Source organism: Tachypleus tridentatus, chromosome 13, assembly GCF_004210375.1.
Source record: "Tachypleus tridentatus isolate NWPU-2018 chromosome 13, ASM421037v1, whole genome shotgun sequence".
Classification (NCBI taxonomy): domain Eukaryota; kingdom Metazoa; phylum Arthropoda; class Merostomata; order Xiphosura; family Limulidae; genus Tachypleus; species Tachypleus tridentatus.
The window spans coordinates 218,657,801-218,674,474 of record NC_134837.1 but is presented as its reverse complement, the minus strand read 5'-3'; the positions used below and the strand labels follow the sequence as shown (position 1 = coordinate 218,674,474).

General features: G+C 29.9%; 1 protein-coding gene across 5 annotated transcripts in view; it reads right to left on the bottom strand.

The window, feature by feature from the left end:
• The window catches only part of LOC143236670 (E3 ubiquitin-protein ligase RNF212B-like), a 131,488-nt gene that overhangs the window by 19,611 nt on the left and 95,203 nt on the right, over nucleotides 1-16,674 (bottom strand). For 4 of the 5 annotated variants that reach the window (XM_076475055.1, XM_076475056.1, XM_076475060.1 and 1 more), the window contains 3 exons: nucleotides 13,599-13,656; nucleotides 3,854-3,929; nucleotides 3,626-3,683 (listed from right to left, as the gene is read on the bottom strand). In XM_076475055.1, the coding sequence (XP_076331170.1) occupies nucleotides 3,626-3,683; nucleotides 3,854-3,929; nucleotides 13,599-13,656 (192 nt within the window). The remainder of the gene's footprint in view (nucleotides 1-3,625; nucleotides 3,684-3,853; nucleotides 3,930-13,598; nucleotides 13,657-16,674) is intronic. The other variant, XM_076475059.1, reaches the window with a different exon arrangement.

The following is a 16,674-nucleotide window of genomic DNA, read 5'->3' as shown; positions in this document are numbered from 1 at the left end:
CCAACGTGACTGTAACACAACTACATGCTGATATTGAAGCCAACATCTCCTTGAATAGAATAGACAAAGCTACAAGTACATCTAAAAATGAAGCTACACATCCAGATAGTGTGAAAATCTCCACCCTTAGGAACTTTACAGAAGCCAGACTGTTGGAGTATCAAAGTAGTTGGGCTTGACTTGAAAACAAACATCAAATCACTATGTTACAGTACCTCATTGTCAAGAACCTGGATAAAGTTGTAGTTAAAAGACCTGCAGGTCTGGTTGAATCACTACTACCATTAACATTAGGTGGATATTGAAGTGGAAGAGAATTTTGTATCAATGCTGTTGAATTTATAGCCAATAAATGGGAAAGCTTTGAAGCTTTGTAGTAATGTTAGATCTGAAAGAGACCTACAGTAAAATACAGCTGGTCATTCATGCTGGCAAAATTCTCAAAATTGGTATCAGTATAAGATGGGTCAATGCCACATTTACTCCCTGAAAATGGAATGCTGACGATGGCATTTGATTACAATAAACACTGATCTTTCTAAAGGGCCACCACTTTCATCAGCACTCTTCAATGTTTATACCATCGATTGTCCAACCAAATTGTGATAACATTCTTGTATGTAGCATAGGTTCTAGTAAAGCTGAAAATGAAAGCAAGGTGTTACCACATGTTGGAAAGTGAGCAAATGGTGAGATGACACAGGAATAATAATCAATTTAATGATTGTATATATAAAAAAAAAAAAAGTCTTTACTATATATGTACAGATATTAAAAACTTCTTTTCTTTTTCCATATTCCATAACATTATTCACATACTTAAAATTAATTCAGGTTATTACATAGTGAAGTAAAACATACTCAAAACCCCACAGGATGAACATCAATTTTTCCAAAGACACAACCATGTCTGTATACTGAAGAAAAAACATTCTGATGAGGACAAGCTATTAGTCACCATCCTTTGTAGGCATTCCTATCTCTCTGGAAGAAACATTACCTGAGAGGGGGGAAAATCCTTCACATACAACTTAACTGCACTAATCATATTAACACTTTGTTAACTACATCTATCAAAAGCATTAAAACACTGAAATATGCAACAGGAAATACAGCTGCAGAATGTACATGTTTATTCTCTGCCAAGTTTTATCCACTCCATCCTAGATTACTTTAACCATTCTCAACAAAGTCCTATTACACCTCACAAGCCTCAACAGCACTGCAGAGCATAAGTAGCAAATTTTTCTAGAGTCCTGTAGTGTAAAATACCAGGATATTAATGTTAAGCAACTGGCATTTCAACTTCACAACGACCCTGCAAACACCAACCAATCAAGAGATTGCCAAAAAAAAAACATTTCAGGAACCAATAATTGGTGGAGGAATGATATACATTACTACCAGATGTCAGATTTTTCCATGTTGAATACACATTTGATGCCACTGGGATATGCAAAAATAGATAGAAAATGTAAAAAAAAGCAAGCAAATGGTGAAGCAGAAAAAGCCTGTCAACACCTGTTTGAAAACCATGGTAGGAAGTTACATGTAATCATATCAACAGATAGTTCCTATACCAAAAAACAATGAGAAAGCTGATTAGGCATTCATTGTTTCATAAAGCACAAGCATTATGCATAAAGCTGGTGTAGCATTCAAGCTTTCAGAAAACAGCCCAAGAATGGAGTTGGAAGTCATAATGCAAACTTTCCTCTGGAATGCTAACAGCAGTGAAACACAAATAAACAGTACCATCAATATAATATTAGTAACTGATACACAAAAATGTGAGGGATCAACAGCTGAATCCCTTGGACCACCACCTAGAACTCAGTGCCTTGATGTAATTTACAAAACTATAATGTATTATCAATCCACAGATCGTAATGTTCCTTAATTACAGTATTGCATAAAAAATAAGTTTTATGCTCTTAAATATAGAAAATAATAGACTCTACGAGAAAATAATCCTGTTTTATTTCCTTATACACAAAACTAATGAATATTTAAATCATATGTAAGCTATATTTTTAGAAATATATCTACATAATTTGTGTTTAAAACATTTTTGTTTGTAGTTAAAATAGAACAGGAAGTACTTTACACATCAATCCTTTACTATTTTATAAACCTTCACAGAAAATTACTTAGAACTGTACTAATTCATAAAAAGTTCTCTCTAATTAATAATTTATCTTTACCCTTAAAATACCAATACTATCTTTGAACAATTATTATCTACCTATAAGGACAGGCATGGGGTGATCTACATAATTGTAAGTGTTGATGTTTGTGAGAAACCTGCAAAGGATGACAAAAGTACCCTGCCTAACAAAAGTATTCTGTACTAGAATATTTTAAGGAAAAATTATAATAATTCATAATCTACCATTTGATTGGCTGTATATTCTTTGTATAAATAATTAATTACTATTTTTCTTTCTTTATTTTTGTAGTGCTTGCTAGAGTATGTTAAGTATTATTAGAACTAGGAGTTGCTGTTACCTTCACAGTTATTTTTATATTAATGACCAAAGTCAAAGCTCTAGACATTTGACTCATATATATTAATTCAAAACTAATGTCTGGCTCAAATACATCAAATTTACTCTTAACTATTCTGATCTTAAGAAAATAAAATTTTCAGATGTTATAACTACCCTAATTAATCAAGAAATAACCACTGCACTTTATTATAAACTCGTAATAAAACCTCTTGTTATACATCATTCATCATCTTGATTATGTGATGCATGGTTTAATAATTGTGAATTGAAACAACAAAAACGACAGTTTTGAAAAAGAAGCCTATCAAAATTTGAAATTACTTCTAAAATAATGGGTATTCAATAGATTACATTGACAAAGTATTTCTTAATTACAGCCTCAAAAATGTCATACTGCAACTCAACAAATAGAGAAGGTAGTCAAATAGTTGACCTTCCAGTTAAAGTTGTACAGAAACACAATCATATCTTGCATTAAACTCAATAAATTCTGCTTACAGCCATAAAACATGTAAAAAAAATACCATGTTACTATACGGATTAATGTATTGTTTTAATGTAGCTTATGAACTACAATGTTGATTTTATTTTGAAATTTGTACTCATGAAACAAGCAAACTATTGCTAACAATTCAATGCTGTAAACACATTTCAACAAAACAAAACAGCCCCAACCCAACATATTTATGATCTCAATTGAAACAGAGCCTATCTAGACAGTCAGAGTATCTGGAAAGATAATATATCTCCTCAAATAAAAATACACAGAAGTTTTACTAATTTCTTCACTCCAGTCTATAATCAAGAACAACAAAAGCTGACATTTGTAATGCTACAGATTTTCAATGTGCATTTCTAAACTAATGCCACATGAAATAACTAGAATATTTAATTAATAATTTAACCTAACTTATTATATTGTTGAGTTCTGTAAGAGCTCTAGTAAACCTGTCATGGCGAACCGCTAGTTTGATTAAATAAATGATTTCTAGAGTGCTTTGATCATTTTTATATATAATCTGGTTATAATAATATTTTTACTTTATATTGAACTAAGTAGGCAAAAATTTAAATGTAAGCATTAGTATATTTCAAACAGCAAACAAATTAAGTACCTTTGGTTAACTGGTGTTTTGGAGTTCCCATGATAGATTGGAGAGCCAGGAATATGTCCTATGATAAATAAGATTTATTTCTGATTATTTTTAGAAGCATCCTCTTAGTTTATTTGACTCACAGAGTACTCAGTACCTTCAACAATCGCTTCTAAATAAACAAGGCAAATTATCAGTATAACATCTCTTTAAATTATCAATGCAATTCTAATACAAAATTTTACTCACCCATTCGACCACCAGATGGTGGAGTTCTTAGAGTAAGTCTTCCAGCTATAACAGAAGGGCTGGGTTTTCTTACCTGCTATGATTTCAAACCAAAGATACAACTTTTATAAATACTGATAGTATATTATTATTATTTATAAACATTTACTTGGTAAAATATTTAGAAAAAAGTAGAGACAATTATATTTCTGAACAGAACTAATATATTTTAAGAAGTGATTAGGTAAGAAATATTTTTTCTTAAGATTTTCCTTAAGATCGTTTTAATAAAAATTGTGTGAATTGCTTTATATCCAAGTAAAACTAAAAATTTGTTAACTCAAACAACAAAACAGGATATTAGACATCATATACTGGTAATAAATTATATGGAACATTTACTATAATTAAAGACCATTTAATTTCAGTCAATTACCATCAAACATTAGTATTTATATGTAAACATTCAATAACTACAGAGGTGAAAATCTACCTATTAAGTGAACTGTACCAATATCAACTCAGAATTAGTTCACTCATCATGAAATGCCAATAAAATATTCATTTCTTGACCAGATGAAATACTCAATATTGTTTGTAAGTTTGTAACACCTTTGCACGCAAATCATTATTTGTAATAACTGTCATTATAAATTGTAGTATTGCAAATATATTGAAACTATATTCATATAAAGAAAGAAAATTGTGTGTTGGTAAATATCATAAAGTTGATACATCTCAACATTCAATTAATTTCTCAATTAAAATTAAAATTTTATTCAGTTTCAGACTATCTGAAATTGTAAAATGTAACATAATAAAATGAGGACTCATCCAGGATAAATTATAATATGCAACATACCACGTTTTTATTTTTTTGCTTGCTTACTTCACAAAAAGATATGCACACACACAAGCATGTGGATAAGGAATAATACTCAGGTTTATACCCTCACGGTCCATTTAGTATGTTTGCAAAGTGTAAAGTTTATAGATTCTTTCCTCTTGAAGTTATGGTTGTCACTCACACACACACACACTTTTTTATTATTATAGATTTCTTATGTAAAGAATTCACTTTGTTTTTTTTTAGTTTTAATATGATTTACTTATTGGGTAGTAAATACTAAAATGTGTTATTGTCTATAATGTTCATTTATTTAAATAGAAGGGTTTATGGTTTATTTTGTATTTTAGTGTGTTTTGCTAATATGGTGGATTGTTTATTCTGTTCTAACAACATATGGCTCTGTATTTTTTATTTTAATAAATTCCAGTATTCATTAATTTTACATAAATGAATTAATATTTATACTTTGTATTTTGTCTTTAACATCACTTGGTATTTTTTGTTTCATTACATCTTTCTTTTGATTACGAATTTATTTTGTTTTAATTTCAAATGGTTTATATTGTAATGTTAATTTTTAATCCTACTTTGTATGTTGTTTAAGTTATGTTGCTGTATGGTATTCAGTTTGATCTTATGTTTTAATTTAATCTTAAATATTTATTTGTAACATTTTTTTGTAATGTTATGTTTTCTATTTCATTTGTCTGTGTTTAAATGTTTTGACTTCTTGACCCATATGAGAATTTACTGTAATTAGTAAATTTTAGGGGGTGGCCTGAAGATAAAGGCAAGAGAAAACTGTAATATGCAGACATACTACAAAATTTTCCATGCATACATTGAAGTATAGATTTAACTACATAACACTGTCAAGGGAGTCGCTATATTCCTTTCAAGTTAGATACTTATAATTTTAAATAAATTTCTGGAAATGTAAACATACCATGAAGTTAGACAATGTTGTTTTCTGTTGATAGATGTATATTTGTGCAGTTTACACAAAAACCACATGAAGTTAACACAAAATTCTTGAACTATAACTACCTTGTTAAAAAATAATATATAGGTATAACATTCAGTGTTATCTGCCAAAGTTCAGAAATTACTCAATCATACAAATGAAGCATGTCTATAAATCAAAACTACTTGAAAACAATAGACAAGATGCATTCTGTTTCAATTTGAACAAATATATGATGATATCACGATTTCAACCTGTAAAGACAGTATTACTTAATCTAAACACCTGAGTTCTTAAACATGAAAGATATTCATACACCCCTCTCCCACAACCACAAAACACTAGTGAAAACAATGTGTCAACTAGTTTCCCACCTGGTTTAATGCAGATTCTACAACAACTCTTTGTCTTTTTGTGTTTTAATATGAAATAACATGCTTAACAACATTGTTGTTTGGGATTGAATGACATGCATCTCTTATCTTACTAAGAGAACACAGTGTGCATAAAGTTTTATATTTCAATGAAATCTTAACTGATCGCTGCAGTTTTCCACTGTAAAGGCACAATTCATTACTAGCCTGCAAAATTGTAATATTTTATATATTACATTTGTGTATAAGTAAACTGGTTTAAATGTGTAATATGAAATACACTTGTGCTTCCACACTCATGAATGCCACCACATATTAATTAACCAATATGTATATAGTAGTTGAAGTCACTGTTCAGCAATTAGCCTGATTTCCCAAGTAAATAATCTAATTATTATATGTGCTTTTTACATGCATAAAGGTCACCAAGTGCTAGAGATAGAATATCAGAAAAATAATCATGAACAGAAATAAGCTCAGATGGTCTGTTATGCTATAAACATTACTCTAGATTGCATTTTATGATATCAACCGAAACATACATATTCATACGCTCAACCACCAAATGTAGTAGGTACATAAGGAAAGACAGAAAAAAATTTTCACCAACCTAACACAGCAATCAGCTGTTTATCCCAGTAGTACTATCATCTATGGGTTATGATAAATACACTATATGAAAACTAGCTCAAATGACACATATCTCACCTCATTTATACACTTTATGTTAGTTATTCATTCTGTGTTAGAGCAAAACTCCTTTAGTATGTTTCAAAAAGACACGTACATTTACATATTAACTAGACTATTAGGTGCCATCACAAAGTCATTCTGACTTACAAATAAGATAATGAGTTCATATAAGAGTCTTTTACAGGTAAATGTCTGCCAGAATTTATTATAAACTTTAATCTGTGTCATTGCCAGGTGGAATATTGCAAAGCACCACAACACAAAGACATTTGTGTAAAATTATAAATTTCAGTGTATTTCCACAAGTAAACATTTTCTAGAAACTCAACCTGAGTGCTAAAAATGCAAAGCTGCAAAGTCCTTTAACCATGTTGGTTTGTCAAATTCCCAGTTGTCAATAAAAGTCATTGCCAACTGTCATTTTCCAAAGTATTTTATTTGAAAACGTCAGCTGATATATATTTTATATCTAGGAAATTTCATGCAGTCTACTCAACAAAAATCCCAATAAAACCCAAGTGATTCTCATAAGACATTCCACTGAAATTTTGCTTATAAGTACTGCTTAATAGCTTGGAAAACACTGATTAACCTCCTGTCAGCTGTCAACCTTTCAATCAACCTTATTGGTACTCTTTCCTGTGCATGTCATGAGGTGTTACTGAGTTGTATTAAAAATTTAGCTAATAAAATTTGAATATTATATGTTTTACATTTTTAATTTTATAAGAAAATACTTAAATATCCTCAGTCTTCCCTTGTATGAGACTTGTAACATTTGCCCTATAAATCTTCCCTTTTCTCTATTTTATTTACCATCCGTTCAAGAAGTACAGAATTTAATATAAATTACTCACTGTAATATAAGTATTCCTCAGGTAAATCATAAACTACAAAATCAGACTCCCTGCCATTTCACATCTCACACCCTCTCTTTCATAAGTTGCCAGTAGTGATGTTTAATATTATATTATTTATGAAAGCCAACAGAATTCAATAGAAAGCCAACATTTTAATCTATGAAATGTCATATTACATTGCACTATTTTCAGTATAGTGTACTGTCAAAATTACTACTAGTTCAAACTTAATTTCATGAGAAAAACACTGAAGAGAAGCTGATATGTTATATAATTTGATAAGGTAACACGGTCTACTTTTTTACAGAGTGATTTGCAACTTGGGTGGTTACACTAATATATTTAGACACAGTTCAAAGGGCAATAAAACAATAAAATGTAAATACAAATAAATGTATACTATTATGAGATTTAAGCTGTTTAGGATAAGCAAATGTAGTTCCCCATTACAATTTGAAGAAGAAAGGGTAATTTAGATTTGTTTTGCACTTTTTATGATGGTTATGAAGTTGGTGAAAATGGCCAAATCTGAAGAGAATTAAGGTAAAGGAAATAACATAAAAAATGTAGTTTTACTAAAAAAAAGTTTGAAATTTATTTAGAAGATCTCAGAGATAACTAAATGAAACTTGACAATTTTCAGATGAAGAAAATTATTTTCAATATTAACATGAAAATTACTTTGCACTTGGGGCAGTCAACACTTTAATTCCATATATTCACAGAGAAATTTTAAGTAAAAATATTTCATTAAAAATCTATTTTTTCTTTGAATAGAAAGACATAATAGTTACTAAAAGCTTGCAAAATTTGTATGAAACATATTAGAAGGTATAGTATGGAAACTTTAAAGATCAATTTGGAGTCATGAACTCAACCAAACTGAAGAAGCCTATAATAGGAGAGTTACCTGTACAATATTAAAGTGACTATCACATAATGTATTTTAGTTAAATACCATAATAAAGAGCAGGAAATATCATTTCCTTTTAGTAATTTATTTTTTAAACAACTGAGCATCCTAGCTGCTAATCAACAGTCAATCCAAGCCATAACAATGTTGTTACTGATATCTCAAGCAGAACCAAAGCAGACTAAATGTTCCTCAACTGGCAATTCTCATTTAACTACTTTAAAAGAACCAAAAATACACTATTAGTCTTTCTCCTTAACTAATACAAGATCATACAACATGGTACTCTCATCCTGAAAGTAAACTTGTTCATCCACCTGTCATTCCTTAAGTGACCAGTTTTCAAGAAGTTCATTAGATATGTAGTTTCAGTTTGTTAACATGTTGCACATGTGCTGTGAAGTCTGCATAATTTGTAATTCACTACACTGATCCATTGACAGAAGTAATGTAACCTGGTACAGCTAAGCAGCAAAGCCAGAAATGGTTGATTGGGAATTGAAGGAAGTTAAGGGACCTGGAAGTCTTTTGATTTCTGGACACATTCTACACATCAAAGATAAGCATAAGTACCCCCAGTCATGTCATTTAACAAGTATTTCCTTCACAGTTGTAACTGGACCTTACAACCAGTCAACTGCCTCACTACAAGTCAGTCAATTTGATCATGCTCATAACTACTTTTTATGCATTATAGTTTCCATACTACACATTAAATGCAGTATGTATATCTTCAAAAAATGTGTACTGTTTCAATTTGGTAATATGCTGCACATGCTCTGTGCAGTCATCATAATTTGCAATTCAATATACTGATCTATTCACATTATAACTGCCTTGCTATATATTTAATATACTATGTATATCTTTAAAAAAATCTTAATTACACTTTTATTCTTTCTAGAACAACTTCAAATTGTAACATGAAACTACCTTTGTTTATCCAATATAGCTTAAAACTCATTACAGCATATATCTATTTATACTTAAACTTTATTGCCTTTTGTACCATGTCTATTTACTATTTGCACCATTATAAGTAGTAAATCACTTTGTGAGTGCATAGTTCATGTTCCACTATCAAATTACATAATGCAATAGCTACTCGAAAATATACCCCATAAAAAATTTTATTTTTATTATTTTATTTACCTAATCTTACCTTAAGTCAACTAAAAAGTTTCCTATTTTTACATTTGAGTTTTTTTTTATAATAAATAAAGAATACATATTGAACATAGAGATAAAGTATGTACCTGGGCCTTCTTTTTGTTGTTGTCAACTGTCAATGTTATACTAATGGTAGTACTCCACTATAAATTTGGAATTTAGTTACAAAATGCACAAAAGAATACAAAATAGCAATGTCCTATAATTATCACATTTTTTCTGGATTTCTAACTGTGCAACAAGAGTCATTTCAAATTCATCTGTGTTAATCAATAAGTTTCCCATGGGAATAAAACTTTAACTGAAAATTAATGAACAATTTTCTGTACAAAAATCAATGTAATGTAATAAATAATCAAACATAGTAAAAGACTATTTTCAGGCAAGAGGGGCCTGATTTTCTATTTCATAGCTCTGTAACCAAATATGATTGAAGATTATGAAAATTATGCTTTGCCTGAATGATAAAGACATTGTAATAAGTAATTTACATGAAAGTTCATACTTCTTGTAGGGTTGGTAAATAAATTAGAGAAGAGGAAATATCTACAGGGAAAATTTTAGAATTCTCATGCTGAAGAAAAGTTTTTGTTAATGTTACCTTATAAAATTAAGAACTTGATACTTATATAGAATATGGATTATTAACTATGATTTTATGCTATATTTATTGGTACATCTTGAAAAGGAAGTAGTTTAATTTAAATTTTGAAAATAACTTACTAAAACTTCATGACATACACATAAAAATGTGCTCATGGAATGAGGGTTAATTTTCTCAGCAGAGCTTTTAACTAATTAGAACTTGGTCAGCCTCACATTTAAGGTCCAATTTTTAATTAGTATGTTTCTCATTCTTCATCAACTTTACCACATCTTATAACAAAACTTATGATCCTGATTTCCTACATAATGAACCACATGCAATATTTAAGCTACAAAATTGCTGCCCAGATGACCAGACTTCCTCTACACTGAGAAACATGAAACTACTGCAGAGGGAGAAAAACATTGAACATTTGCTAAAGTGAATTATTGGCTGAACCTCTGAAATGAGAGGTCTAGTTAAATTAAACTGCCTGGTTCTGATGCAATGGCAAAGGCTTGCTACTAATCAAGTACATATACTGTAGTGGAACTCTGCTCCCAATTAACTCAGAAGCAGGATAATATACCCTAACCAAAACTGACCAATGAGTTAAAGAATGAGAAGAAAAAAAATTCTATGGCCTCCTCTATTATCATGTTTAACACAACAACAAGGCATTGAAGAATAAAAGACAAATTTGTGTTATGCTATTGCAGAAAGATCATTTTATCCCAAAGCCCAAAAAGACTTACCATGAGAGTGCATTTCAAGGGGCAGCAAGGACCAAAGACCTAGCAAGGTAGACTTCAGCAAGGACAAATCAGCAGTGAAGCAAGCAATCTAAGCTATCAGTTACACTTGTTAATGGAAGATCCTTGACCATCAAGGCTGGAATCAGAGATGGGACTTAGCAGACATATACTAGAATTGTTGCTGGAGAAGAAGTCAAAAGAGATATTCAAGAACTAGCTAAGGCTGCACCTATCCAAAATGCCACAAAGGGTGATTATGGACCAGTTCAAATTAGAGGCAATTCCAGCATTGCAGTGTCAATATCAAAAAAAGCTACTGAATGAATGAAAACCTAGGTCCACTATGACCTGGAAGAAGATTAAAGTTAAGAGACACTACTTCATGATAATACAAAAGCCTGGCACCTGCAAGAGAGGCTTGCCAATGCTGAGTAGAACCTGGAGAAGATTCTAAGGTTTATCTTTGTATTTATTTTATTCTTCATTCATTTTTATTCTCTTCCCTTCATTAATTTTATTTTGATGTTTTTATGACCACATACCCACGTTAATTTGTATAATTGTTAAAACAGTACAAAACCTTATTTGTTGTTTGTTTTTTGTATGGTTATTTTTGTTAAAAGGTACATCATGTATGCAACTTAATTTTAAAATGAAATGTTTTATGTATCCTCATTTATTAAAGTTTTATTATTGTGATAATTCTGGTTTAATGTAAATAATTTTTGTCATTATAATAATTGTAAGTTTTTATTAAAAGGTTCCATGGTGTTTTAGTCTTGTATATATGTTCTACTGAAAAGGTAAACTTAATAAACTTCTGAATTACGTGGTAACTTTCAAGCTGATCAGATTTTCAGATTTAAAGTTAATATTAATTGTCAGGCTAAGAGAGAGAGAGAAAGGAGTAGTATGTGGTATGTAAGTATACATTGTCTCTTACCACTTATAATGATATATTATTGTCTTTTTCTCCAAAGTATTAACTAAATATAAATATTATCATGGCAGCAAAACATGGTTGAGGATATCTAATATTATTTTGCTCTAGCCACTTTGGCTCTTTGATTTTTTTAATAAATAATGTCTTTTGTCAATAAGGATATTTTGCTGTGTATCTTGAGCCTCGGTTAAAACATTTTTGAGTTAGGAAATTCTTTACTAGCCAAACTATGATTCCAACCAAAACTGATAGGTGGCCAGTGCTGTCAGGGAACAGAGTTCACAAGGTGACATCATCTGGTGGACAAAGAGAGGGAGATGATGTTTGAAATCCAGGCATATTTTCTTTGTTCAGTAAACTCTGAGTTTGTTTAAAAAAACGTTTTTTCTGCTGATTGAAAGAAAGCTTTAAAACAAAGAATGCTGACTAGCCAAGAGTGAGGAATTTCCATTGTATATAAACATAAACCAAAATAATTGTGTATATAAATTTTATTTGTTCACTTGCAAATTTTTTTCTTGTTTTGTCTATGCTTGATTTACTCTTTGCTTCACTGTTCTGAATCTATATTTTTTGTAGGCACTTAAAATATGTCTGTTGGGTATCAATAGACCTGATTACCAACTACCAAGGACATAAGGAGTGAGAAAACAACTGTTGGATCTTCTTTTCAAAGTCACAAAGTATGGAGACATATTTAATGTATAGATAATTTCAATTAACTGATTTATCAAGGTAATACCAGTATTAACATTTACTTATAAACTTATTTTCCAATAAAACATAATTCTTCTGCTTCTTCCTCCAGAATGATGTTACAGTGGATACCCAAAATAATTTTTCTTCTGATAAAATCTCAACAAGTAGCTGTACAATAGCACAGTTCTACAATAATCTTCATATTCTGATAAATAAAAATAATACTTTATATCATCAATGAATCAGCATAAAGTCTAAATACAGTTAAGCTCCTGGAATTTTGAATCCAAAATGAATAAAAGAATTTTCTGCTAGTAGCTCACATTGTTAAAAATCCTATATTCTAATTTTTAACAGAAATTTTCTCTGTTGACAAAGTTTAAAAGAGATAAACAATATTGTACAAGTTATATGTTATTGTTTTTTTATAACCATAAAATTAATTTAAACTATATTTTTGAAGAAGTTGAAGTGATAACACAATATACTGACATAAACTATATATATTTGAGCTCAAGGCTGTGGAAGAAAAATGGCTAGGCATATGTTACTGTCTAATGATAATTAAGGTGTAAATTACTGTAAAAGGTGATTTTATCACACAGTGGTGTACATCTTATCATGTTTTTAGTCCTGTACTTTCCAAGAACATTCATAGAAATTGCCAAAATATGATAGTAATAAGTGTTAGGTTGTGAGTTGACAATATTCTACTTGCCAATCAGTGGCTTGCCAATCCTCAATGAAAAATGGCACAGTACCAAGTTGTACTATCATTTAACAGTATATGAATACATAATGTACATATACTTTATAACAGCTATTTTTAACAGTGTATGGAACACTATAAGTGTACATTTATCTCAATTAACAGTATAAGAAATGCATCTTTTTTAAACTTATCAGAAACCAGGACTCCACAGTGAAAACAACTGTATTTGATAAAAATAGCAACTTACTCCAGAATACTGATGGTCATTGAATTCTGTACCTGCTACACAGTAGGCTTCAGAAGATCTGCAGTAAAAAAAAGGAAGAGTTTCACTCATTATCATAAATGTGTTTATTTTGTCATAAGAATAATTCTTCACACTAATGTTTTTATAAAATGCAAAAGTGTACTGTTAAATGTAACAACATAACTTATCTATAAAGTTCTACAATTATATGCATTAATTTCACATTTGTGAGGAATCATTTTCTTGTAAAGTTCATAGGTATAGTTTTTATTGTATTTTAATATAGTAATGATATTGAAGTTGACAGGTCATATTAGTCAAAAATTCATTTTTTGCCATAAGTTGTTGTTTATTCTAAAAGCTTATAAATGTAAGTCTCAATATGTATGTCTAATGACTAAAGTTATCATTTTTCAATATTTAAAACTGTAATATATATATTTATATATACTGAGAAATTGTGGTATATGAATTTACCATAAATTATTAATTTTTGCACTGTTATTTATTCTTTATTCAATATGTGCTAGTTTTCACATAACATACAGTCAAGAAAAACTGGTCATTTTAAGGTTGATTATTCCTGTTACTGCCCAAAGAACAATGCTTATGACCTTATATCCAAAAGTTGACAACAGTTGATTCATTGGTTTTACAGGTAATATTTAGAGGTTACAGCCCCATGTAGGTATAAGAATAAACAGTCATATGGTAGCATACGTGTGTAAATGTGTGGTTTATTTATATTCAGAAACTTTGTATTTTGGCATTCTGATGGATAATTTGAAGGAAGGGCTTTCAAACATAAAATAAGCAAATGTACACACTGTTTTTGCCCTCACATATATATAAAAATTGTGTATCATACTACTGTATCTTGTCTGTTTATTCATTAGCTTAAGCCCATTCAGTAAATGTTTAATCCGTGATGACAAGAAAACCCACTTGTAGAGAAAAATATATATGTAAAACCATTGGTATGGGTTGAGCAAATTTTTTTATGTAGAGAAACAAACAACATTTCAACCTTCTTCGGTCATCGTCAGGTTCACAATGTTGTTCGCTCCACTACATAAAAAATTTTCTCAACCCATACCAGCCGTTTTTACATATATAGTTTTCAGTAAGTGTTTAGCATTTTTCTGTAATATCATATTTTAATAGAATCTCCGGTTTGGTTGACTTACCTAATACAGCTCTTAAGTTACTTCAATTTCACTTGAATATACTACAAAGTCACTTATGATGACAGAAAATATAATAAGATGAATTGAAACATTTACTTTTTCAGAGATTATAATATCAGTTTAAATGGTATCATAATGAAAGTAATGAACACGAGCATGTGTAGAGATTAAAAGTGGTCCTTTGTCAATAATATATATAATGGGAATAAGCAACAAGTGCCTATTTATTCAGTGTAATCAAAAGTGCAAGTCTTCAAGTTCCAAAACATGTATGAAAGATTCATTTCATTTAACCTAAATGTAATTTTAAATATTTGCTTATCTCCAAAGATGATTTTTTTTCAAAGCTAAATACAAGTGAAATTAAATTATCAGTAATTCTATTGAAGGTTCTGCTCTTGAACTGTTGATTAATTCATTTCCTATTATTTAAACTAAATTTATTAATCTGTTGAAATAAGTTATGCTCAATATGAATTCTGACTGTGATGCTATGATAAACTGGTTGTTATTGCTTTGTCTTCAATAAATGAGTTGTAATAGTAAGTGTAATATTTATTTATTAACTCTGACATACTTACAGTGCACATTTATTCACATTTGTAAAATGTATAGCAATAAATTTAAAGAACTTCCACATCATTTTTAAAATTTAAGTAGCATATATTATTATTAGTTCCTGTGAGTATCAAATGCATGTAAAGACTTTATCTGTTTTGAACATAGCAAGGTGATGACAATGTTTGAAATAAAATTATGTTGAATTTATTCTTTCTTGTAAGGCATATACTGTGATACACAGATATGCAGTTATTGACTTTTTTGTAAATACTACACATTTTGTATTTAACATTTTAAAACAATAAGCATGGTAAAGTCTATACAATACAAATTAATGAAAGGATGAGCTTTTACTAAATATCCAATATTTCTTATAATTTGTTAAACCATAAAACTTGTGCTACTTTTTAGTCTTATGTTCTACAACACACAACTCATACTTACATTATACAGCATTATTGTTTTGAATTATTGAAATTATATTTGTCAGAAACTATACTTCCTATTAATACAAGTCTAAAGCTATTCACTATTATGAGATGATACATCAAAACTTTATATTTTCCAACATTGAAAATGTATTCCTGGAAGATACTTACCTCCTCTTGCATAATAGTTTTCCTTAGTTTGTGCTACCCTCTATATGCACAATTCTTTTCTCTCCACTGGCCTTGAGTATCCCATCCAAATTTATATTTTCACATGGTATTGTTATCCTATAGCATGAAAATGAGCATGTTACTCTCATTGGCAATTATACATTTCACTATAGAGGAGTCAGTTGTGAAGTGTATAATCATCAATTTGAGATTAGGCAAGAAAAGATGCACTAGAAGTGGAGAGGATGAGTGGAAAGTATAAGAAAAGTAAATATCTACTGAAAATACATTTTATGTGTTGAAAGATGTTAACTTCCGATACCTTACCTCTTCTTACATAATAGCTAGAATCCCACTTTGAAGCTATGGAGAAACTGGTGCAAAAGTTATGTAGATGAGCCTCCTTTGAAAAGAGCTCGAAGAGAACCCATATAGAGACCACATCCCTTCTGTAAGTACCAAAATCTTATCTCATAGTGAAAAAATGTATCACCAAGTCCAGAAACAGTGTGAAAAGTGGGCATGTTTTATGATGTAAAGTAGCTAGAACATGTCAGACCATATATGACAGGTCAACTACAGTTCAAAACTAGGTAGTATCAAGTATGCTTAGTTTGTTCTCCAGTGGAAAAAGGATCCCAACTGTCTTCACCTCTTTAGTTGGAAGCATAATGGAAAAGGAGTTTCTATTTTATCATTTGAGGTAGTACCCATCTGTTTTTACTCAGT